Below are 23,974 nucleotides of genomic sequence, written 5' to 3'. Positions count from 1 at the left end.
TGATGAAGATTTGTTACGAAATCGCGGCCTCGTATACGCGCATATAAAGAACTCGACTTATATTCGACATACTAGTAGTTATACAAGGGTGGGTAAAAAAAGACGTTGTTGCACTTGGAAGGGCAACCAAAAAGGATTATGAATGGGTGAGGTCGTTATGGGCGCTTACTGTTTTTTCTTCCATCTCCACAATCTGGCCTTGCAGTCACCACTTCCCGTAGCGAACACACCCTCGGAGCCCAGCGAGTTGAATGAAACAGCGACAGAAATAACGGAGTTGCGGTGGCCTTGCAACATCAACAATGGATTGCCGGAGAACTGATCCCAGAAGATCACACCACGGTCTTTAGATCCAGACAAAATGTACTCACTGTCTGGGGTAGAGCATACACTCAAGACAAAGTCTTTGTGGCCAATGTAGGTAACCTCGCAGCTAGACTTCTTACCGATGGACTGGCCGCTGACGGCACCCTCAGCCTTGCCTTCAAGGTTCCACAACTTGACAGTTCTGTCCAAGGAGCCAGAGGCGATTTGGTTGCCGTTGGTGGAGAAAGCCACAGAGTAGACAGAGTCCTGGTGGCCGTTTCCGCTCTCGTTACCAGAATCCAATCTCTCGACGAGGAAACCAGTAGAGGAGTCCCAGACTCTGACGGTCTTGTCCAAGGAACCAGCAGCGATCAACTTACCGTTTGGCGAGACAGCCACGGTAGTGACCCCATCCTCAATGGACAAGGTCAAGGAGCACTGAGAGGATCTCAAGTCCCAGATTCTGACGGTGCGGTCGCCGGAACCAGAAACCAAACGGTCACCGTCTGGGAAGAAGTCCAACGAGTAAATGTCCTGTTCGTGGCCACGCAAGATCTTGATGATTCTCTTGGTGGACAAGTCCCAGATTCTGATCAACTTGTCTTCGGCACCGGTAGCTAAAAGCTTTCCGTCGGGAGAGAAACAGACAGATCTGATGTACAAGTCGCCATTGGCGTTGGCGGAGGCCTGGGAGTTGGCAGCACCGTCCTTGGAGTCACCGTCACCTTCGCCCTCGATAGCGTTGGAATTGGAGGAGTTGTCATCGATCAACTTGGCGATCAAAGCACCGGTCTTGACGTCAAACACCTGGGTGGTTTTGTTGCAGCCAGTGGCGATGAACTCACCGTTCTTGGAGAACTTCACGCAGCACACAACGGAGGAGTGGTCCAAGGACTGGACCAAGTCGACATCCAAGTCGCGCTTGAAAGCTGGGTTGTAGAGCACGTAGAACTCAGGGGTCTGCTTTTTGAAGTCGGGGTTAGCCTTGGCCACGTCCAAGTCGGAGAGGAAAGGAGGGATCTCCTTGACGTGCAAGTTCTTCTCTTGAGGGTTGACAATGTACTGGCTCTTGTCGACCACGGTCAAGGCGGAAGAAAACTCCAGGGGCTTGGGGGCGTCCTTGACGGGCTCGGACCTCGAAGCGTTGGGCAGCTTCTTGGCCTCGGTCTTGGGTTGTTTGATCAGAGAGGGCTGCAGAGGCTGGTGGGGAGGTTGAGGTTGTTGCGGAGGCTGGGGCTGCTGGGGTTGCTGCTGCTGGTAGGAGTAAGGATACTGAGGCGTAGGCTGGCCGTTGGGCTTGCCCAGGTGGGCCTGTCTGTCTCTGTTCTCCAACTCGGTCTTCAAACGCAAGATCTCCTCCTCGTAGGCCTCCTTGATTTTGCGGTGGGCCATCTCAAGCTCGTAGACGGTCTGGCGGATCTGCTGCATCTCGGCGGTCTGCTGGTTGCATTTGAGGTCGTAGTCCTCCTTGACCTTGGAGTAGTTGGAGGCCTCGTTGAAGGCGAAATCAAACTCCTGCTTGACGGCATCCAACAACTCATTGAGTCTCTGCTGGTGTCTCTTCTGCTGTTGCAGCTGGTTCTGCGAGGGCTGCAGCTGCGAGTTTGCGTACACCGACATGGCGATGGTGGTTGTTGTAGGTGAGTTGAGGGTGAGTGTTGAGAAAAATGATTTTCGAGGATCTCAGCCAAGCACAGAGGGAAAAAAAAAAAAGAGAAAGTAAGTGATTTGGCACTAACTTTTTGGTGGGCGGGAGCCCAGTGGAAATTTAATTTAGAGAAAGAAAGCTTTTTTTTACAAATTTCAATAATTTTTCTTTTTCGCCGGCACCCCTCCTGTTTTCTTCTCGACGTGGCAGGGTCTGCGTTGCTTCTTTATCGATGCGAAGAACCAGCAGCTGGGCGACAAATGTGCCGGCGCATTGGGCAACATGGGGTGCACCCCGGCAGTTGGCCTGAGGGCGTTTGACAGGAAAGAGCAACAACGAGCCCTCTGAGCGAGTGGCCCAAAGGGGCGAATCACGAAATTTTAATTTTTTGGTGACATTCAGCAAAAATTGATAATTGAAAAATATAGACTGTAAAATTTTAAATGCCAAAAAATCAAAATGTCCAGTGGGGGCTAAGACCGGTGGGTCAGACCCTGGGAGGTATGGGGGCCCGGTAATTCGCTGGGGTGGTTGCGAAAATCGGTGACGTTGGGCCACGGTTAGGAGAATCTGGTATCCGCAAACGATGCGGTTTTTGATTTGAAATGGAATTCACGGAATCTGGAGATTTCGAGCGGAACACTATTTTTAGCCGAATCGGTCGATGTCCATCGGCTTTCTGGTGGACCGACCCCCTCCTATTCTGGACCCACGAGCTGTGTGCAGTGACCAGCCACAAGGGTGGATCCATGGCTTTTGGTGAGCGGTAATGTGTAGGGGGTTATTTGAGTGAACCTTGTTTTTGCTTCAAGAGCGAGGGAGCATGGAGGTCTAAGAGTGTTTTCAGGGGTTTTTTGAAGGGGCCAATTGGCGATTGTATGGTTATGGAGTATTTGGAGCGTATTTGTAGCATTTTAGATGGCTCATGGTGTTTGCGACTCGGTAATGCCATATTGCGTAGCTTGTGTCGTACCGCAGTGGTCGGTCCATTTGGGCCGGTTCTGATTTGCACTTGAATCCGAGTTTTGGAGACAAAAGAACGATCACTATCAAGAGCTAGTTGGAGCTGAGCATCACGTAAATGGCTGCACTTCTAATTATCTAGTTGGGACAAACAGCTTATGTGTATTAGTCCTTTTGTTCTCGTCTTGAGTGGTGAGGCTCTAACCGGTTTCAGATGGGTGTCTACGTCATGATTCGCTGTAACACTAATTTTTGACAAAGTTATTGGTTGCAAATTCTGCCGATTTTCAACAAATGCCACTCCTGTTGTGACACTTCAAATTTCACCTTCCTCACCAGCTTTCTTGAGCCGGAACTTTCTGAGGCCGGAGCGGAATTTTTATCTATTGGGTCTTTCCATCACCACTTATGGAACGAAACTATCCAAAACAAGCTGTTTTCTCCCCACTTTCAATCTGTATCACCATTATCACCACCATGGTGGGGTGGTGCCATTCGCACATAATCATCGCACTGTAACCACTAGCTTATCTTCACCATGGTATACTTAGGAAACAAGGTCTTTCGAGGCAAGAAGGAGCAGGAGGCCTTCGACAAACTGTTTGCAGGCAGGTATCAGAAGCTCCTTAAGAAGAATCATTTCCTTTTCTTCGGTCTCCCCTTCATGTTGAGTATATTCGCTGGATCCATATATCTTCAGAAGTTCACTGCCGTGAAATGGGAGAAATACGATGAAAGACACAGACAGTTGAGTGAGGACGAGATGCTCGGATTGATTGACAAAAAGAGATCTTTCGATAAACGTGACGACTTCTATAGACTCCAGGGTCTTTTGAAGGATCACACTGACGACGTCAAGGACGACTACGAGATTGTCCGTGTTCAGAGAAAGAAGGAGGATGAGCCAGTCTGGTGAAAGTCTTGAGAGGAGGAGAGACTAGGAAGTCCTAATTGGACAGTTGAATTCCAGAAGGTGAGCTATGACTTACTGCTCGAGATACACTCGTGTCAAGTAGAAGGCTATTGCAAGAAGAGGTGCCGATAAACCAAAAGAGTTGGTCTTATTTCGTTTTCGAACCAATCTTCATGTCCTAGAAGTGACATCTACGATCACTCAGTACCATCAATACCCCATGATCGCTGATTGCAATACCAGCCAGACCACTCATACATGAAGTACACCACTGCAAGGCATAACCAGCATGCATCCCTTCAAGCTATACTTTTATTTCATTGTTTATAGTTTTACACCATTACGGCTCGTAGCCGTGTTGTTTCCCAATCTGGGTAGTTCTATAAGTAAACGCGAAAAAGCACAGAGCATCGCATCTCATCTCACACCAAAAATGGTTTCGTTCTCTTGTGAAGTCTGCAACGACACTGTCATTAAGAAGAAGTTGGATCAGCATCGCTCCAGATGCCCAGATGCATACTTTACTTGCATAGACTGTTCCACCACCTTCAACGGTACTGAGTACCGTACGCATACTCAGTGCATCTCCGAGGCAGAGAAGTACGAGAAGGGCTTGTACAAGGGCAAGAAGAACAGCAACCCCAAGCCGGTTCAAAAGGAGGAGCCAAAGCCTGCAAAGGCCAAGCCCGAGCCAAAACCTACTAAGGAGTCCAAGGAATCCAAGTCGAAGGTCAAGAAGCCCAAGAAGAGCCTGAAGAAACCTCTTGATTTGACCAAGTACAGCAAAGGCTCGTTGTACGACGCGATCAAGGGTCTCAGCAAGGACACAAAGGAAGACAAGAAGGACGTCATGAAAAGATTGCAATTAAGCTTGGTCGATGGAAAGTTTGTCCTCAGCGACAGCTAGCTCTTGGCGCTTTTATTGAGGGCACGATTCATCTTTGCATAGAACTGGCTGAGGGTATTATAGGGGAAAACAAGACTGTCTTGTAAATAGTCTGGGAGATTCTGCTTCAATCTCTTCTTCATGGACGAGGGGACTTGTTTCAAGAATGTAGGGACATAGTTAACATCAGCAGATTGTTCGAATTGTTTTTTGATCACAAGCTTGTACTCCACTGTGATGGTGCTTGGGTCGTCCTCGCCATTTGTGCTCGACTGCTTGACGTCAAAGTGGAATTTCTCTTTGTCTTCCTCGTAGTTCACGATTCTGACACCCGTCAAGAGCTCGAGCATGTCGAGGGTGACACCGATTGTTTTCATCTCCAGCGCTAGGTCCTCCAGGCTGATCATCAGAGTCGACGCAGAGCTAGTACGGATAGGCAGCTGGTATAACTCACCTCCCAGTCTCTTTTGCGGCGTAGCATGAGCGTCATGGGATACAGCTCCGTTATCCTGTAGTCGCAGAACCTGCTTTGTGAGCGTATCTATCAGATCCTGTTTCCTTTGGAGGTCCGCTTTCAATTGCCGTATAAGACTAGCATCGTTTTCCATCTGTAGCTGAGCCGTGCGTTTGTATTCGTTCAAGTGAGCGTCAGCTTCACTGCCCACGAGCGTATTGATGTAGCCTAGAAGGTCATTGCTATTGGTAGCCAGGACAATGTCTTTCTCTGTGAGTTTGCCTCGTGGAGCAGGAGTAGCAGAGGCGGATGATGGGTGATTCAAGGAAGGAACCCTAGACAACAGCTTTGGGAATTCCACAGGCTCTGGGGCGGTTTTCGCCGGCAGCACTGGCGGCAAGCCGTACTCGTCCTTCTTCTTCTTTGGTCCACGCTTCTTTGGAGGCGCCTTCTTGGTTTCTTTCTTCGCTGGTTTGGCGACCTTCTCCGTGGGATTCTTCCGTCTCGGCGATTTGCGCAAAGAGCTTCCTTCAGAAACAACTTCTAGCGAGTCGTCCGGATCCGGCTGACTTTTAGCTCTGGGCATTTTTAGCAATGGGTGGACGTGTTGGAGTTGATCTTGTTTGTTTACTCCAATGCGCACCGCGGTGGTCTATGTAGAGCGTAGTCGATGGGATGGAATTTGAGAACTTGAAGGTAAGAAGATGGGTGAATGGAGAAATTTTGGATGGGGGCTTGAGAATAATTTCTTTTGATATTTTTTGCACCCGTTTAAGGCGAAGGAGTCTTTTTGGTGAGGTTGGACCACAAACGGCTCTCTAGGAGGACGAGTGAAAGATGACCCTTGAAAATGGCAGTGCGAGGATAGTCTCTTATAGTGGATCATTCAAACTTCTGTTATGATATTTTGAATTACTAAGTGATATCTCTCATATTCCAGCAATCGTTCGTGTTAGGCTTGATTAATGAAAGTCTATTTGATCATTGGATATTATCAGCCGTATCGGTTAGTAGAAGAAGCCTGCGCTACTGCCAATTGGTCTCAATTATTCAAGAATATTTCACCACATTTTTGAGAGTCATTTATATGCGTGGCCATGGAGCCATCTTGACATCTCTTGAAACATTGACCAGCGTTATCGTTGAACAGCTCCCTATAAAGTGCATCCACAATCGAAGCGACAATCAGCTGATTTTTTTTCGATTTTCAGTGAATGGACCTCACTCTATCGTGTAGACTTCGTAATATGATATTCTTCCATTTTGAAAGACATGTTAGTCTCACCCATGGTGGCGACGCATTTGCACCCAAAGCATTTGAGGTTTGCCTGGCGAACAAAAACACGCACCATTCACTTTTAAAAAAACCACTATTTCAATCCAATAAGTGGAAACATTCCCTCTAAAAGCTCAATTCCGAATATCCATATCACTGTGGCGGGCAATTCTCCCCACTTGGTCGGCTACCCAGGGTCTGTACTGTACCTCGTGTGGGCTCTTCGCAGAATCTCCACCATCAGTTCAAACCTACTCATGTCCTTCTCGCCAGACGTCTTCAAAAAGAAGTTGGACCTGCTTCAGGAAACACAGGACCTGATTGTCCTGATTTCTCAGTGGGTGCTTTTCCATCACCGAAGAGTGAAGGAGTTGTGCCAGTTGTGGAGCGAGTATACCTTGCTGGACGACCCGAAACTAAACTCGAAAAAGAAGCTCTCGTTGCTTTACTTATGCAATGATGTTGTTCAACAGGCTCGTCACAAGAGGAAACCGGAGTTTCTGGCCGAGTTTGCAAAGTGCTTGCCCGAGGTGCTCCACAAAGTGTTCCCTAGCATGGACGACCCCATCAAGCCCAAGATAGAAAGATTGGTGGGCGTTTGGGAACAAAGAGGGATCTTTGGGGCTCAGATATCCGCAATATGAGAAGGGCAATAGACTCGCTGAAGTCAGGTAAGTCATTTGACGCTGAAGCTCCTGTCGCTAAGGTTCAGCCCGCTGGTCCTAAGCTCAACAGCGAATTGGTCCATTTGAATAACCTATATAACCATATGACGCAGCTTCTGGACGTGTGCAATCTGAACTTGACACAAATCGGATTCCAGTCCAAGCAGTACTTGCCAAACGACCATGGCTCCCAGGATGCCCTCCCACTGCCTAAAATCTACATTTCTAAACTTAATGTCCTCGAGAAGCTCTGCAGCGTCACCTCACAAAACTTGACAGATATAAAAGCCGCTAGAAAGGATGTCTTGTCGCTGTTACAGAATCTCCAGCGTCTTCTCGAGGACGGCTTGTCCACAGATGAATCGAAGGAGCAGATCATTGCACAGAGATTAGAAAAGCTCAACTCGACGCGGTCCTCATTGCAAGAGATGCTTGATGGTGAAGGTGCTGAAGATGAGGAGGCTTCTCCTGCTTTCGAAAAAGACTCACCTCCTCCAGTTGCAGCTCCTGCTCCTTCTAATGATGACGATGCTTTGCCAACTTACGATAATTCTGACAGCGATGATGACGATGATGACAGGGACGAGCCACCTGCCAAAAGAAGAAAAGCCTCGGATTCTTCAGTGTCTTCCAATGCCTCAGGAAAGAAGTCGGTCGCTTTTTCTGAAGACATACAAATCAACGAATACGACAGAGAAGAGCAGACTGATGTCATAAAAGTGGCAAAGAGCGACAACGAATCCGATGATGACACAAACTTTGAGCCCAGTCTTCCGGAAAATCTCGAGGAGTACGAGGCACACCACAAAGACGACTTGGAGCTCCACAAAATTCAGCAGGGTGGCAGCAATGGGACAGGCGGCGGAAGCAACGGTGGCGACAGCGATCAGAACGCTGGCTTACTCAATTTGCTTTCCAAACTCTCATGAGCTTCTACGAACTTCTGTTCAAAATCTGTATATTAATTTCTAACGACCTTTTCAGCGTCAGTAATGCGGAAGAAATAAACGGTGATAGATATGTACTTATGAGCTAATTGAGAAGGCGATAGACATCGCTGCATCTCCGTTGCCCTGTGTACGTACCATCCATGCTGGTGTTGTGTTTGTCTATCTTGTTGAGGCTCAACCTTAGGTGCTTCATGCTCTGTGGCGGGTAAACACAGAATTCGTCACAGGAAGTGCAATTGAGGCATTCGGGAAGTTGACGGGAACATTTCTTTTTGAATTTTCGACACCGTAAACAGCTTCCAGAAGCCTTACCTCGGTGGATCGGATCATTCACAGCGGCTGCAACATTGTCCCAGTAGTAATTGTTTGTCAGTTTTGTCGTCATACTATGAAGCTTTTTCTTTTTGAAGACCACAATATAATCTTTGAGATTGCGATGTCGTAGCGGACCATTTGATCTGAGTACCGTGTGAAGCCTGATCTGAAAAGTCCCTAGGAATCTCTCCATATCAGGATACTCATCTAGAGCCACCTGCAAATCGAAGTCCCTTTGGACTGTCATAAGTTATAGAAAATTGGGGAAACCACTTAAGAGCAGAGGTCTGCTAGAAAGAAGGTCTAGCATGAACAAATGCAACATGTCAGCACGCCATAATGATGCAAAGTCGGATTAATTACCGTGCTCGTAAATTCGCCTCCACGCGCAGTTATGTGATAAATTGAGTCAAAAAACCCGTCCGAGTCAATTGCGAAAAGGGCGAACCGACTGTGCGCCCTCGCTGCTGATTGCAAGATGTAACGTGCCATCTCAAAATCAGTGTTTGATTTTTCTTAGGATAGTTCGAGTGGACTCCGTAAACTTCTTCAATGGCAAGTTTTGATAACTGACAAAATGGTACAGACGCTGCTGTGTAAACATTTTATAGTACTCCCTTCCTCTGTTTAGTTTGTCTGAGGATGGTGGTGGGCGCTTCAAATCTACCAGTAACCCAGAAAGTATAGAAGCCCTGCGGTCGAACAATGGTCCTGGTTTGACTTGAAGATTCTGTATACCCGTGGCTAAAGTCTGTGAAGAATCGTCGAGTTGTGGGAGATTTGTGGTAAATAATTTCCGAGCTGTTTCTCCAATCTCTTCCACACCAATTGGTGTGCTTAAGTAAAGAAGATCTCTGGCTCTTGTGCACGCGACGTAAAGTAACCTTGCATGGCTGTTGCCTTCCTCCCCGTGGCACCGGAGAAGCGACTGCCAAGTATTTCCGAAGCCTCCCAGGATGAATACCACCGGAAACTCCAAACCCTTTGCAGAGTGAATCGTCAGAACCTGAACCAGATCCTCATTCCGAGGAGGGAGTTCTTGATCGTAGTTTTGAAGGAAGTATTCGATAAAGCTTCGATCCTGGAATTCCGTGTGAGACATGTAGGTTTCGAAGCAGTAATGCAAGGAGTCGTTAAAGGAGGTGAGTACTTCACGAGCAGGTAGTCTGTCAGGGCCCTCAACATATTCCTTAATTCCGTTAAGAGAAGAAAACCTATGTAGGCATTGAACAACAGCCTTTGGCGAATGGATCAAGTTTTCCTCGGTAATCGCATGAAATATCAGTCGTTCTTCTTGGACTTGGTTCATAAATGCAGCGATGTTTTTCAAGGAGTTATACAGTTTGGCAAACAAATTGTTGAAGTTTTTGCCGTTGGAAAGATTCTCAAAAATAAAGTCTTCAAAAAAGGTATGCTCAAAAGACTTCTCAGATGCAATGGCCTGGCTAAAGAGCTTTGAAGCTCTTTGTTTCGCTCCTTGAGATGTATCCAAGATCTTGAGGATGTTTAGAAGACAGAAACTAGCATCAGACTCCCCTGATACCACACTTAGAATGTCACGAAACAATCTAACCCTAGATTGGATCCATATATTTCCCAGTGAGATCTTGGAGCATTCGATTCTGTATTCTTTTCGTAGAAGTAATTGAATCTTGACAGCTTCAGCATTAGATTTGGTCAAAATTGCTATATCCCGGGGACGTATTAGGCCACCCAGACAGCAAATAAGCCGGACGATTTCATCCGCGATAGCGTAATGATCACCCTTCATGTTAGTGGATAGCAAAACAGGTTTTGACGAAAGCGTCAGATCTTTTTGTGATTTGAGGCCATCATCACCATCATTATCCCTATTGAAGCAGACACCCACCGAGGTATCTAAAATGTCTTGTGTACATCTAAACGAATCGTTCAATGACATCTCCACGTTCTTCATCTGTGGGAGTTGCGAACATAACAGATCCATTGACTTAGGACTTGAACCCAAGAATTCGTAAATGCTTTGATTTTGATCGCCTGCGATTATCAAGTTTTTGTTCGTGGTCCTGTCAAAATTGTAGGTTGGGTAGTCAGCCACGGCTTTTACAACAGAAAGAAGAAGTGGATACATGTCTTGAAACTCGTCAACAACCACCATTTTATAGGAGGCAATACGAGGTAGAAGTGCTTCCAGAGTGCCTGGTTTGAGCGACTGTTTAATCACATCAAGCGCAACGCCAACAAGATCGTTGTATCTCATCATTCCATGTTTTTTCATGTAATCGAAGATACCATCAAGGTAGTGAGACAGCACTTTGAACTTTTCTTGAGCTTGTTCGCTTGTCATGTTGCCATCTGCAATGTCATTAAGTAGTTTATCAAACTTTGCAACAGAAATGTTAGTCCCAATAGTATGTCCATTGAGCAGCACGTACTTTGAAAGGAAGAAATCGGCAACGTTTCGCCATCCTGTCAGGTCCAAAAGTCGCCTTCTGGGCGTGTCTGGGTTTATGATCTGAGCGTATTGGTCAACCAAAGATCCACAGAACGAATGGAAGGTAGATATTTCCACATTTGCCGCAATTTCTGGTCCTACGAGATGCTCCAAATGCTTCTGTAATGCACTGACTGAACGATTTGCCATAGAAAGCACGAGTATCTCGTGAGGCTGCAACTCTCCACCTAGCAATCTCGCAATTCTAGCCATGAGCGTGAATGTCTTTCCCAGTCCGGGGCCAGCCCTAACAGATAAGATCTCATTCATCTCGAAAGGCCGCTTGATAACCTCATATTGTGAATCAGACACATGCACTTCGATGTCGTCCCATTCAGGCTCCATAGGTATTGCTTCCTGATGCTCGAGGTCCAGCCCCAAGTCATCGATATGCAAACCACTGGTTTGCTTCATGATATCGGCAATCCCTTCACCAGGGCCCGGTTCTTTGTTTGTTGTTGCCATATACTGTGATCTATAGCACTGCTGCAACAATCATGTATGTTCGCGCTTCAGTATCAACACATAGCTTTTATCTACTACTACTCATTGAGCCATGAGTATTGCATACTTGGAAACGCTCTTGCCGCTCCACGAATCCGACCAGGATAGTAAGGCGGATGAGTCTTTACTAGAGGATCTTTCGGGCCACGACATTGGCCTTCTATCGGCCAAGTATGAGGAGTTCCTTGACTCCATGGCTCCTTACAAAGAGAAGCTTCAACCGATCGAGAAGTTTCTCGACTACTTCAACACTGAGGTATGCAAGCTTTCTGACTCCTTGTTGTCGCTTCAGCAGCAATCGTCTCAGCTTACGTCGAACCTAGGTCTGCAAAGAGAGTTGGTAGACCAGCTCAATCCAGTTATTCTTGACTTGGTGATCCCTCCACTGGTTTCCAAAAGCATTGTCGTCGACCCTGTCGATGAGCTGTGGATTGAAAACATACGTTTCATCGTGGAAAAGCAGCAACTCATCAAGAAGGTGAAAGGTGTCCAGCTGACCGATAAGGACCTGCTGTTCTTGGCGCCTTACAAAGACTCCAAAGCCTTTGAAGAGCTTCAGAAAGGTATCAAAATGTTGGAAGCCAAGGCAATTGAGCGTATAAGAGACCACGTCATCAATCAAATTCGACTTCTAAGGAAGTCTCTCAAGACCTCGTCACAGATCGTTCAAGAGGGTCTCTTGCAAATCAAAGAGGCTTTCTATTTCTTGAAAGAAAGACATCCCACACTTGCAAACCAGCTTCAACTTGCATATATCTTCACCATGAAGTGGTACTATACAACCCGGTTCGCCAAGTACCTTTACGCTATACAAAAACTCAAGATAAAACAGATAGACACGACTTACGTCTTAGGTGCCAATGAACACGGCGAGGCCAAAAGCGGCCTCCTTGGTGGTCTTTGGGAGTCGACATACGCCTATGCTTCATCACCAGCCTCCCCTAATCCTGGTGGTCCTAATGCATCTCAGGGCAGCTCCAGACCTTCGCTCAATGACTACTTCTCGTCAGTCAAGAAACGTCTCGAAATACTCTGCGAAGACAGCGGTGAGAGCCGCCGCTCTATTCCATCTCAAATTGCCGAGACTACACCTTTTGCGTACTGGTTAGAATTCATTTACAACCAATGGGCAAATGCCGTTCTCGACAATGTCATTGTTGAATATCTTTTCTTCATTGATTTCTTCCATGAGGGTGACGAGAAGGCAGTGCCTATCAACCAGCTTGATCCATCCATGAACATTCCTAGCGGCTCTGATCAGACATGGTCCCAGGTAGTGTTTGGAGAAGTGTACAAGATGGGTCAAGACTTTGCCCATTGGCTTTTGACAACCGCCCCTCAGAGACTGAGCTCTAGAATAGTGTCGGGAACAGGTGCAGCAGCAGCCTCTGTTGCAGGTTACTCGTATGGTGCCACCGGCGATGCTTACGCCATTCTTCTAATGATACGTTTGGTGCAAAACCATCAATACAACCTTCACAATCGTTTCCATGTTCCATCGATGGATGATTACCACAACCGCCTTCTTCTTCAGCTTTGGCCCCAGTTCACCAGAGTCATCGATTTGAATTGTGATGCACTCAAAAAAAATGTTCTAGGAACGGGGTCATATTCCTCAAAAAATGCCCACCAACAACAAGCGCCGCTTAATGTCACTCAGCAATTCTCACAATTCTTAGCTGGTCTTCTAAGGCTTGCGTTCGTTCACGACTCAGACCATGAGAAGCGGGGCTTCTTCCAAGGCGAGCCAATCTCGATGTCGATAACAAGAATAAGGAATGATTTCGAAGGTGCTCTTACCAAGACCAGTAACCATATGTTCGGATCTGGTCGCAGTAAGGCCACGCAAAAGGAGATATTCCTCTTCAACAACTACTTTTTGATCATGACTATTCTCCGAAACGAGTTTGACGACTCCGAAAACGAGTTCATAAAGGAGCAGGTGAAACACTTTGAAATGCTTTGTGATGCCTACAAGCAAAGACGTTAATATTTGTATTATAATCATGGCAATGCAGCTAATTTGGCGTACATACCGCACAATTGTAGATACGACAGCACGCCCTCCAAGACACGCATGTGTGTGAACCCGATCTCCTTGATGATGTCCAAGCGTTTCAGCTCATCAATTCCTGGTAACGTTTTGGCCACCTTGAAGCTCAGGGTGACAATGTCAATGGCAGAATACCCCTTCTTCCAAAGCGAATCGAGAAGATCGATAGCCTCGTCGATCGATTTCGAAACGCACGCGTTCAATATCTTCTTGATAACAAGAGGATGTGGCTGGTCCACAATCTTGAACACATTAACATCATCCACGAATCCGAAGCCGGCCACCGTACTTTGCATATTGTTGATAGCCTGACGCATATCACCCTCAGCTGTGAAGATCAAAGCCTTCAAACCCTCTGAGTTGTATTTAACATCCTCCATCTTGGCAATTTCCAATAGACGCGACAACACCTGGTCGTCGGCAAGCTTATTATATCTCAAGATAGCACATCTAGACTGTAATGGCTCGATGATCTTCAGCGACTGGTTACATGCAAAGGCGAATCTGGTGGTGTTCGAGTACAACTCCATTGTACGACGCAAGGCCTGCTGGGCACCAGCCGTCATCGAATCAGCCTCGTCCAATATAATGATCTTGTGTCTTCCTGGTGGTAACAGGATCTTGGTTTGAGCAAACTGCTTGATTTTGTTCCTCACCACATCGATACCTCTGTCGTCCGAAGCGTTAAGCTCCAAAGTAGCCAGCAGCACTAGCTCAGGTCCCAAAAGTTCGTAGGCAAGACAGTGCACGGAGGTGGTTTTACCAATACCTGGTAGACCTGATATGATCATATGGGGCATGTTGCCGTCCTCGGCGATGAGCTTCAAACGCTCAATTGTCTCTTCGTTTCCGACGATATCATCTAGTTTCTTTGGTCTGTATTTTTCAACCCACGGAAGCTCGAGGGAAAGTGCAAAGTTTTTAGACATGTCTTGAGGTTAAAGATGGTAGAAGTGTAAATTCGCACGCGTACGCGAACGCTTGAGATGCACCGTTAGTGAAAAGTTACAGTGACGGAACCTACTTATCTCGATTATTTGTCGATTGTATTGATTTTTTTCCCGAGTTACTACTGTAATTTGAAAATGAATTCGAATTGTTCCATTCATCGCATCATGCTTTTGAAGCTATGTAATGAAACTCCAAACATAGTCTCGCCTGTTACTTTAGGTCGAACTATTTTTGTTTCAGCCTCTTAGCATCGACGCCATTGTCCTCAGCTGTTCTTTTCTTGCCCGATTCTGGTTCACCCTTCTGCAGCTCTCTTTTGGCCTCTCTATCCTCCTTCTTCTTTTGCTGTCTTTCCTTCTTTCCAGGCCTCTTACCCACAGGTGCTTTGGTTTTGAGAAACCTTATCGCTGGCTCTTGGAACACCTCCAACTGTCCGTCGAATAGTCCCTGGAGCCAAGGAACATCTATGTCCACGATCTCTCTGTCAATCAACAGAAAGAGTTCCTTTCCACCAATCCACAGCTCTGAAATACCCAATATGCTAACATTTGGTGTGTGAAGTACATCCAGAAGCTTGTTCATGGATCCTTTCGGTAGCTCAATGAGCTTCACTCTGTCCTCAAGAGACTTCGATGCTGAATATGCTAGAAGGGGAAACATGCTGGTAAGAAGTGGTGTGGAGATGTCGTTTTTGGCCACAAAGACGTATTTCATGTAGCCGTCAATGGAAGTCTTGGGCTTTGGCTCTTTTTTAGCTCTAAAGACTTTTTGCCGGTTCGAAGACGCCTGGCCCTCTAAAGCTTGCACTGTAGAATTGAAACCTATTGTAATCTTCCCATGAAGTGGATGTGGCTCAATAGTCTTCTTGTCCTTGACACTTTGGTAATTTCCATAACTGGGTAGAAGCTGAAGAAGATAGTCCAAGATTGCTTTTGCAGTGTCCTTGGTAATCGCTGGAAACTCAGGACCTTGAGTATATGGATTGTCAAGGATCGGTTTATAAACCTCTCGGCTTTTGATATCGAGGAGTGAACCTTTACCTACTTCTGGCTTGGACATTAGTAGGTGATGATCATTGGCATGTACTGCACTTGCATTTGCACTCATTACTACAGTGCACAGTATTATCTACAAGTTTTTCAATTTCCTGTCTATTCTTAAATCCCGGAACATTCTATGATGACGGTTAATCTGATAATACAAGTGCCATGTTAAATACAAGTGGGCTTCAACCCAATCAGTCCTTCTTTTTATCCTCCTTCTTGCTTTCAGCGTACAGTGGGGAACCAGGTGAGTATGATGGAGAACCTGGGGAGTACTGAGGTGAAGTAGGCGAATATTGGGGTGAAGTTGGCGAATACTGTGGCGAAGTTGGCGAATACTGTGGCGACGTAGGCGAGTATTGCGGTGATGTAGGTGAGTACTGTGGCGACGTAGGCGAGTACTGAGGTGATGTGGGGGAGTAACTAGGCGAAGTTGGCGAGTAACTAGGCGACGTAGGTGAGTACGATGGCGAAGTTGGCGAGTAACTTGGCGAAGTTGGCGAGTATGATGGAGATGTTGGTGAATAACTTGGCGACGTAGGTGAGTACGAAGGCGAAGTTGGTGAGTAACTTGGTGAAGTTGGTGAATAACTTGGCGAAGTTGGTGAGTAACTAGGCGAAGTTGGCGAGTAACTAGGCGACGTAGGTGAGTACGAAGGCGAAGTTGGTGAGTAACTTGGCGAAGTTGGCGAGTAACTTGGCGAAGTTGGTGAATAAGATGGAGATGTTGGTGAGTAACTTGGCGATGTAGGTGAGTACGATGGCGAAGTTGGCGAGTAGGATGGCGATGTAGGCGAGTAGCTTGGTGACGTTGGCGAGTAACTTGGGGATGTTGGTGAGTAAGTTGGAGACGTACCACCATATCCAGGAGACGATGCACCATAGCCTGGCGAAGAGGCACCATAAGAGAATGGTGAGGTTGGTGACACAGATGGCTGTCCACCGTATGAGGTAAGCGAGCCAACGCCTTCGGACGTGTTCGCAGTGTGAATTGGCGAGAAACCTGCGCCTTCTTCAAACTGGATCTTGTCATCCTCCATATCGTATTCTCTGTAAGGAGTAGCACCACCATCATCAGCGTATGCTCCTGCCAGAGCAGCGACGGGAACACCTCCGTTTGGACCAGCCTGTTGCAACAACTTGTCGTCCACCATACAGTCAAACGCACCAGTACCCAATGGAGGCATCTGGCCCAAAATGACATTCTCAGAAATACCACGGCAATCGTCAAGTTCTGCTGCAGCACCAGCCTCCAACAAAATTTCCACCGTTTCTTCGAAAGAACAACGCATCAACGCACCAGTTTCAGCTCTGTTAATACCGTGACGTGTAATTGCCATCAAATGGCCACGAGACGTCATAACATCAACCAATAAAGCCATATGACGGTAGTTGACATAAGAACCATCGAACGCAATAACGTTAAGAATTTCCTTGTACAATGCAGAACGAGTGGCCTCAATACCCAACACAGAAAGAATCTCAATGAAATTGTTCGAGTAAGTACGGTGAGAATCAACACCTGGCACGGCCATTACCTCTGCTAAGTTGACACCATCGGTTTCCAAAACCCATTCTTGCTTTTGAACGAATTCACCACTCTCTTCTGGAACACTCATCTTGTGCTGCATCATAAACACTCTTGTGATACCTGGGATACCACGCAAAGAAATAGTTTCCAACATGTGAGCCTCGACACGCTTCAAGATTTGGTCTTCTTCGTGTTCACCTTCTTCCTCTAACTTAGGATCGCGGATGACACGACAACGGATGATCAACTTTTCAGCAGTATCGTCGGACCAGATAACGAACAAATCTTCACCAAAGTTCTGGGAAATCTTTTCAGCAACCTGCGCCATTGTCAATTGCTTGTCCAACATCTTAGCTCTGTCAAGTTCAAGACGGAGCAACCATGGAGATTGGTTATCGATGGTCTCCTCTACCTTCTCATCAGGAATGGCGAAGTAGGCCTCGACAGTGTCGTAATCCTCCTCAATCACAGTACTTCTGGGGTCTGGGTCGTAGAAAATCTCAGTTGCCGAAGTAACATTCTTCAAAGTGGTATGCTCAATAGCAGATTGAACAACCTTAGCCTTTTCGATATCAGCTGCCACATCTGGGTCCAAGTAGACTGTCAATGCTGGAGTCTTAATATTCTTGGCAACATTAAGAATCTCCTTAAGACGGGGAACACCCAATGTAACGTTTTTAGACGACACACCAGCGTAATGGAAAGTGTTCAAGGTCATCTGAGTAGCAGGTTCACCAATAGACTGTGCAGCAATAACACCAACCATCTCACCAGGATGGACAATGGACTTCTGGAACTGAGTTTCAATTTCACCCATGACCCATTCAAATGAAATTCTACTCAACTTAAACTCTTCAATCACACGACGAGCGGCTAATCTGGAACGCAACAAGCACTGGAAAAGTAAGGTGGCGTTCTCTTGAGCTTCTTCAGCCAACTTACCCTTACCACGTACAACGTGGACCTTAGTACAAAGATCACGAACGCCCTCGACAATCTCACTCAACTTCAAGTCAGACGCCTTCTGGCGGCCACTGTGGAAAATTTGCTGAGCGTTCTGGATGATACGACGCAAATTAACAGGCAAAGGCCAGTTGTAGTCACCGTTGGGGAAACAGACCTCTCTCAAGTACTTACGGTCCTTGAGCAACTGATCGTACTCCTGATCCAATACCTTTTGCAATTTGACGTCACCCTTGATGTCCTTACCAGACTCCAACAATGACTCAGAGATTGACGTGCTTGGATCCAAGAGGTCGATTCTGTAGCGCTTTTCGAACGAAGCGTCGGAACCAGGAATAGTGTCAATGGTCTGTTTCTCCACAGAAGTACCGTCCACACCATCTTCACCGTAAACGAACTGGATGACATCACCCAACGAGTTTCTGGTGGTACCGTCATAGTGAACCATGATATCCTCCAACGCCTTAACCAAACGACGCTGAATATAACCTGTCTCTGCGGTCTTCACAGCAGTATCAATAAGACCCTCTCTACCAGCCATAGCGTGGAAGAAAAACTCTTGCGGCGTCAAACCTCTCAAGTATGAGTTCTCCACGAAACCCTTGGATTCAGGCGAGTAATCGTCCTTTGAAAAATGAGGCAAGGTACGATCGGCAAAACCGAAAGGAATACGCTTACCTTCCACAATTTGTTGACCCACACAAGCAGACATTTGAGAAATGTTAATAAACGAACCCTTCGAACCAGATGTGACCATCTGCTTAACGTTGTTAAGATCCCTCAAATTCATCTCAGCAGAACGACCGGCGCTATCACGAGCTTGATTCAACACACGGGACACATTGTGTTCGAACGACTCTCTCAAGGTCATACCTGGTTCAGGCTCTAGTCTATTTTGTTGGGCATCGATAATGATCTCTTGCACCTTGAGCTTGGCATCCTCAATTGTCGTCGTGACGTTTCTCATGGTGTCCTTATCAGCAATTGTATCACCAATACCGATAGAGAATCCGTTATGCAACAACCAGTAGTTCACAATTTTTTGAATGGCGCTGAAAAGCTGGGCACATACCTGAGGGCCCTTTTCTCTGAAGACTGTGTGAATTAATCCACCAGCTGTAGCACCCACAGTCTTCTTGTCAACAACACCAAATATAATTTGGCCATCAACAATCAAAATGCCTGCGTCCTTCGGACTCATCAAGTTCTTTCCGTCATCAAATCTCTGCATGTGAATACCCTTTGGAATTGCCATAGACAATAACTGTTTACCAGTCCACAAGGGTTTAGGTTTCATGACTGCAGGAGGAGGAATAACTCCATCCCAATCAGGAATCCAGTATAACATATTCATCACCTGCTCGTAATCGATGAAGATGTCTCTCAAAGTCATCTTACGAATACCACAAAGAGTATCTTGCACGATACCCATCACTGGTTTATTCGATTGGGGCGAGACAATTTGCAATGGAACCGCACAAATTTCAGACATTTCAGCTCTGGTTTCAGGCGATTGTGGAACGTGCAAGTTCATTTCGTCACCATCGAAATCGGCATTATATGGCGAGGTGACTGACAAGTTCAATCTAAACGTGGAGTAAGGCATAACCTTAACTCTATGCGACATCATGGACATTTTGTGCAAGGATGGCTGACGGTTGAACAAAACTGGGTCATCATCCATCAAATGACGTTCGACCTTCCAACCATACTGCAAGGCAATGTCACCAGCCCTTTTGTTATATCTCAAATCAATACGGTCACCGGTATCACGAATGACGTACTTGGCACCTGGATGCTCATTTGGACCATTGCGCACGTACTCGGTCAAGCGATGGATATTGTAAGGAGTCACGATCTCTGGGTAAGTTAAAGTTCTCGCGATAGAGATGGGTACACCGACCTGGTCAAGGTCAAGGTTGGGGTCACCCGAAATGACAGTACGAGCAGAGAAGTCCACACGTTTACCCATCAAGTTACCTCTCAATCTGCCTTCTTTACCCTTCAATCTGGCTCTGATAGACTTGATTGGACGACCTGTCTTTTGAAGTGCCTGCGGTTGACCAGCGATATCGTTGTCCATGTATGTAGCAACGTGAAATTGTAAAAGAGCTTCGAACTCACTGATAACGTGCTGGGGAGAACCGTCCATTTCGAGTCGTTGAACGTTGATATTGGCCTTGATGATATCAGCCAACTTAAATGTCAAGTCATCCTCACCTCTAGCAGTATCGTTGAAAGCAATCGAGGGTCTCACAGGTGGGGTGGAACAGGTAGAACGGTGATCAACATCCACTCTGGTCTTGCGTAGTCTTCATTGAAACCCAACTTTTGACAGTCTTCTTCACTGATGTGTCTGAAAACACTCAAAATCTCAGATGGGGTCAACAAACGACGCTCGGGCTGTTCGTTTTCCTCAAACTGTTTGTTCTGTTTCCATGTTCCCCACAACTTCATACCGTCCCTACGAACAGTAGGTTGTGTGTGACCACAGCCGCCTCTTCCGGAGGTAACCTGGCCTTCATCGTTGACGACATCAGCTTCACAGACCATCTTTGTCTTACAGACGTTCCACACAGCATTAAATCTCTTCTTAGGGTCTCTTATCCTGATGGCCTGAGCCATCAAGGGATTAGCGTCATCGACTAGAAGCTTACCACAGTGCATACAGACACACTCACAGACTTTCTTAATTTTTGCAATGAAACCAATGTGGAACACGGGCTTGGCCAACTCGATATGGCCGAAATGACCCGGGCACTCAGCCATGTCTTCTCCGCATGTCTGACACTTGAAGTTTCTGTCGATGGAACCCAACCTAGGATCATTAAGACCGCCATCTCTCGGTCTTTTAGTCGACTGATCCATGGTCTCAGGGTACTCTATTTTTGCTACCGAGATAGCTCTCACTTCCTCTGGAGATAACAAACCAAATTGAACCTGTTGTTAGCATTATTATGATCTTTAAAGTTGAAACAAATGAAAAAAACTTACCTCTTTGACAGTACGAAGCGGGGCGCTCGAGTAAGGGAATTGACGACTCATGATGATAATGGGACTGTGCCAATTTTTTTGATTTTTTTATACTTTTTTGGGACCAATACAGGGTCTAGGGATAATGGATTCAATAAGTTGAAAGGATTAATGCAAACGTGCCGCTGTATGGATTTGTGGAAATGAAAGGGATAAACGTGAAAAATAAATGTTTATAGTCGTGAAACGAACTATTCGGGAACAACTGGTGAGTAAAAGGGATTACACACGGGAGCTGTTTAAAATGATACGCCGGAGCGAGATGGATGGAGCAACCAGGTAATGGGAAGATGAGCCCTTGAGTGAGGATGGGTGGAGCTTAACTGTTTTTTGACGATCAGTATAAAAATTTGTTGGAGGTGGCGAGCATGTGCTGAGAATTACTGTGGTCCGCCTTGTACTGTGTACGGCTATGGCAGGTATAGGCGTAAACAGCGTCACGTAGCCAGCATGAAAATTCTAGAAGAAAAGGGAAGGTTTGAAGAGACGTCATCAATCGTTGAAGATTTATCACGTTCTTGAGAGTTGCTATTTCTGGTTGTGCTTCCTTTTGGTGAGTTATCGGTTGCACTAGCGTAGCGCACCTTTCAAGTAGGATGCTCACTTCAGACCACATACTTCAGACCACATGCATTAAATTCTACCAGTTATCGATGAGGCTAACTTTGGGTGTATGAGCTTTGATCAATACGTATTAGGTAATTAGATCGGACCTGCTGTGACATATGGTCTTCTCTCCATGTCGGGCAGGTGTTACAGGTCAATTTTAATACTTGACTGTACATTCTATTCGATAAAACGCTAGCCTCATGTGAAATGAAACCAACTCAAATTTCTGACTTAAATTGATCAAACCAAGAATGTGGGTGACATTTTGAAGGTGGCTGCGAAATCCAATTTTGCGGTGTTTGAGCGCACAATTTACGAATCTCAAATAGTTTTTGCGTAACTACAGAAGATGCAAACATTTGAGCGACAATAAAAAATCCAATTCAAAGCCATATCCAACAAATCTCCACTCTCTTGCTGCATTACGCATAAAGAATGCTTTCGTTTTTACCAACACCCATTTGACGTCATTTTGGCCGAACACATTCTGATTTTGTTGGCCATTCCCCCACTCTTACGCACCCCGGAGAGCGGACTTTTCTTGATTTCGGAAAAACTCTCAAAAAAAGCCAATCCCTTATGCGGGGCCCCACCGGAACAACGCAATGACTCGCAAAGTCCTTGTCGGGTCTCGCGAATCCGGGGTAATCCCCTGCCAATCCCCCGCCCCACCCTGGCATATATAAGTGGACAGTTTCCCTGAAGTTTTTCAATCAACAATGACTGTTAACTACACCTGGTGGAAAGAAGCCTCAATTTACCAAATCTGGCCTGCTTCATACAAAGACTCCAACGGAGATGGCGTTGGTGATATCCCTGGTATCATCTCCAAGTTGGACTACGTCAAGAACTTGGGAGTCGACATCATTTGGTTGTCACCCATGTACGACTCTCCTCAGGATGACATGGGCTACGATATCTCTGATTACGAGAGCGTCTATCCCAAATACGGTACCATCGAGGACATGGATACTTTGATCTCCGAAGTTCACTCTCGTGGTATGAGGTTGGTGCTTGACTTGGTCATCAACCACACTTCTGACCAGCACAAGTGGTTCGAGGAGTCCAGATCCTCGAAGACCAACCCAAAGCGTGACTGGTACATTTGGAAGCCTCCTAGAATCGATGAACAGGGCAACAGGCACCCTCCTAACAACTGGGGTTCCTACTTCTCCGGCTCGGCTTGGAAGTACGATGAAAGGACTGACGAGTACTACTTGCACCTTTTCGCCGAATCCCAGCCTGACTTGAACTGGGAGACCGAGGAGACCAGAAATGCCATCTACGACTCTGCTCTCTCATTCTGGTTCAAGAAGGGTATCGACGGTTTCAGAATTGACACCGCTGGTATGTACTCCAAGGTCCAGCTGTTCCCAGATGCTCCAATCGTTTTCCCAGACTCGGAGTTCCAACCATGCAAGGCGTTCCACCAGTCTGGTCCTAGAATTCACGAATTCCACAAGGAGATGTTTGCCAAAGTCACCTCCAAGTACGACGCCATGACTGTGGGTGAAGTTGGTCACTCCACTCGTGAGGATGCTTTGAAGTACGTCAGTGCCAAGGAGAAGGAGATGAACATGATGTTCTTGTTCGATGTCGTCGAGACCGGTTCTGTCCCTGAAGACAGATTCCGCTACAAGGGCTTCACTCTCAAGGAGTTCAAGCAGACTGTGATCAACATGAGCTCTTTCCTCGAGGGTACTGATGCCTGGTCCACTGTTTTCACCGAGAACCACGATCAACCCAGATCTATCACTCGTTTTGGTGATGACTCTCCAAAGTACAGATTCAAGTCCGGAAAGATGTTGGCTGCTTTGCAGGCCACCTTGACAGGTACTTTGTTCATTTACCAGGGTCAGGAGTTTGGCATGACCAATATTCCTAGATCTTGGTCCATCGATGAGTACTTGGACATCAATTCGATCAACTACTACAACCAGTTCAAGAAGGCTCATCCAAATGACAAGGAGGCATTGGAGAAGCTTCTCGACACCATCAACTTGTTGGGTAGAGACAATGCCAGAACTCCAGTTCAATGGGATGATTCTGAGAACGCCGGCTTCTCTACTGGTAAGCCATGGATGAGAGTCAATGACAACTACAAGGAGGTCAATGCTGCATCTCAAGTCAACGATGATAACTCCTTGTTCAACTTCTGGAAGAAAGCCTTGACTGTGAGAAAAGAGCACAAGGACCTCTTGATCTACGGCAAGCTCAACGTCTTGGACATTGATAACGAGAAAACTTTCACCTACACGAAGACTCAAAACAAGGATACCGCCTATGTGGTATTGAACTTCACTTCCGAGGATGTGAAATTCGAGAAGTTGGTCGACGGCGACTTGTCGCTCATTCTCTCTAACGTCGAATCCGCTGACTCCGACATCTTGTCTCCATACGAAGCTAGAGTTTACCTTGTCGAGACATCCTAACCGGTT

General features: G+C 46.4%; 11 protein-coding genes across 11 annotated transcripts; 5 read left to right on the top strand and 6 right to left on the bottom strand. All coding sequences in view use genetic code 12, as the record gives it.

The window, feature by feature from the left end:
• Positions 1 to 165: 165 nt before the first annotated feature.
• On the bottom strand, positions 166 to 1,926 carry TUP1 (chromatin-silencing transcriptional regulator; the record flags this gene model as incomplete). Its single annotated transcript, XM_025481829.1, has 1 exon — positions 166 to 1,926. The coding sequence occupies one exon, from the start codon at positions 1,924 to 1,926 to the stop codon at positions 166 to 168; it is 1,761 nt and encodes a 586-aa protein (XP_025336447.1).
• Positions 1,927 to 3,455: 1,529 nt separating this feature from the next.
• Positions 3,456 to 3,833, top strand: CXQ87_003348 (uncharacterized protein; the record flags this gene model as incomplete). Its single annotated transcript, XM_025481828.1, has 1 exon — positions 3,456 to 3,833. The coding sequence occupies one exon, from the start codon at positions 3,456 to 3,458 to the stop codon at positions 3,831 to 3,833; it is 378 nt and encodes a 125-aa protein (XP_025336446.1).
• Positions 3,834 to 4,263: 430 nt separating this feature from the next.
• Positions 4,264 to 4,737, top strand: CXQ87_003347 (uncharacterized protein; the record flags this gene model as incomplete). The annotated part of the gene is made up of 1 exon (XM_025481827.1): positions 4,264 to 4,737. The coding sequence occupies one exon, from the start codon at positions 4,264 to 4,266 to the stop codon at positions 4,735 to 4,737; it is 474 nt and encodes a 157-aa protein (XP_025336445.1).
• Positions 4,738 to 4,765: 28 nt separating this feature from the next.
• On the bottom strand, positions 4,766 to 5,756 carry CXQ87_003346 (uncharacterized protein; the record flags this gene model as incomplete). The annotated part of the gene is made up of 2 exons (XM_025481826.1): positions 4,766 to 4,785; positions 4,814 to 5,756. The coding sequence occupies 2 exons, from the start codon at positions 5,754 to 5,756 to the stop codon at positions 4,766 to 4,768; spliced, it is 963 nt and encodes a 320-aa protein (XP_025336444.1).
• A 947-nt stretch (positions 5,757 to 6,703) lies between these two features.
• CXQ87_003345 (uncharacterized protein) lies at positions 6,704 to 8,040 on the top strand (the record flags this gene model as incomplete). Its single annotated transcript, XM_025481825.1, has 2 exons — positions 6,704 to 7,036; positions 7,057 to 8,040. 2 exons carry the CDS (start codon positions 6,704 to 6,706, stop codon positions 8,038 to 8,040), a joined length of 1,317 nt encoding a protein of 438 aa, XP_025336443.1.
• An 835-nt stretch (positions 8,041 to 8,875) lies between these two features.
• Positions 8,876 to 11,314, bottom strand: HMI1 (ATP-dependent 3'-5' DNA helicase; the record flags this gene model as incomplete). The annotated part of the gene is made up of 1 exon (XM_025481824.1): positions 8,876 to 11,314. One exon carries the CDS (start codon positions 11,312 to 11,314, stop codon positions 8,876 to 8,878), a length of 2,439 nt encoding a protein of 812 aa, XP_025336442.1.
• A 91-nt stretch (positions 11,315 to 11,405) lies between these two features.
• Positions 11,406 to 13,343, top strand: VPS52 (Vps52p; the record flags this gene model as incomplete). The annotated part of the gene is made up of 1 exon (XM_025481823.1): positions 11,406 to 13,343. The coding sequence occupies one exon, from the start codon at positions 11,406 to 11,408 to the stop codon at positions 13,341 to 13,343; it is 1,938 nt and encodes a 645-aa protein (XP_025336441.1).
• Positions 13,344 to 13,371: 28 nt separating this feature from the next.
• Positions 13,372 to 14,335, bottom strand: RFC4 (replication factor C subunit 4; the record flags this gene model as incomplete). Its single annotated transcript, XM_025481822.1, has 2 exons — positions 13,372 to 13,417; positions 13,443 to 14,335. The coding sequence occupies 2 exons, from the start codon at positions 14,333 to 14,335 to the stop codon at positions 13,372 to 13,374; spliced, it is 939 nt and encodes a 312-aa protein (XP_025336440.1).
• A 247-nt stretch (positions 14,336 to 14,582) lies between these two features.
• POP3 (Pop3p) lies at positions 14,583 to 15,416 on the bottom strand (the record flags this gene model as incomplete). The annotated part of the gene is made up of 1 exon (XM_025481821.1): positions 14,583 to 15,416. The coding sequence occupies one exon, from the start codon at positions 15,414 to 15,416 to the stop codon at positions 14,583 to 14,585; it is 834 nt and encodes a 277-aa protein (XP_025336439.1).
• Positions 15,417 to 15,594: 178 nt separating this feature from the next.
• RPO21 (DNA-directed RNA polymerase II subunit RPB1) lies at positions 15,595 to 20,762 on the bottom strand (the record flags this gene model as incomplete). Its single annotated transcript, XM_025481820.1, has 5 exons — positions 15,595 to 15,801; positions 15,854 to 16,012; positions 16,043 to 16,222; positions 16,330 to 20,146; positions 20,191 to 20,762. The coding sequence occupies 5 exons, from the start codon at positions 20,760 to 20,762 to the stop codon at positions 15,595 to 15,597; spliced, it is 4,935 nt and encodes a 1,644-aa protein (XP_025336438.1).
• A 1,493-nt stretch (positions 20,763 to 22,255) lies between these two features.
• On the top strand, positions 22,256 to 23,968 carry MAL2 (oligo-1,6-glucosidase IMA1; the record flags this gene model as incomplete). Its single annotated transcript, XM_025481819.1, has 1 exon — positions 22,256 to 23,968. One exon carries the CDS (start codon positions 22,256 to 22,258, stop codon positions 23,966 to 23,968), a length of 1,713 nt encoding a protein of 570 aa, XP_025336437.1.
• Positions 23,969 to 23,974: the final 6 nt, after the last annotated feature.

The sequence above is a fragment of the Candidozyma duobushaemuli genome (assembly GCF_002926085.2).
Source record: "Candidozyma duobushaemuli strain B09383 chromosome Unknown C_B09383, whole genome shotgun sequence".
Taxonomy (NCBI): Eukaryota; Fungi; Ascomycota; class Pichiomycetes; order Serinales; family Metschnikowiaceae; genus Candidozyma; species Candidozyma duobushaemuli.
This window is presented reverse-complemented; position numbering and strand designations above follow the sequence as displayed.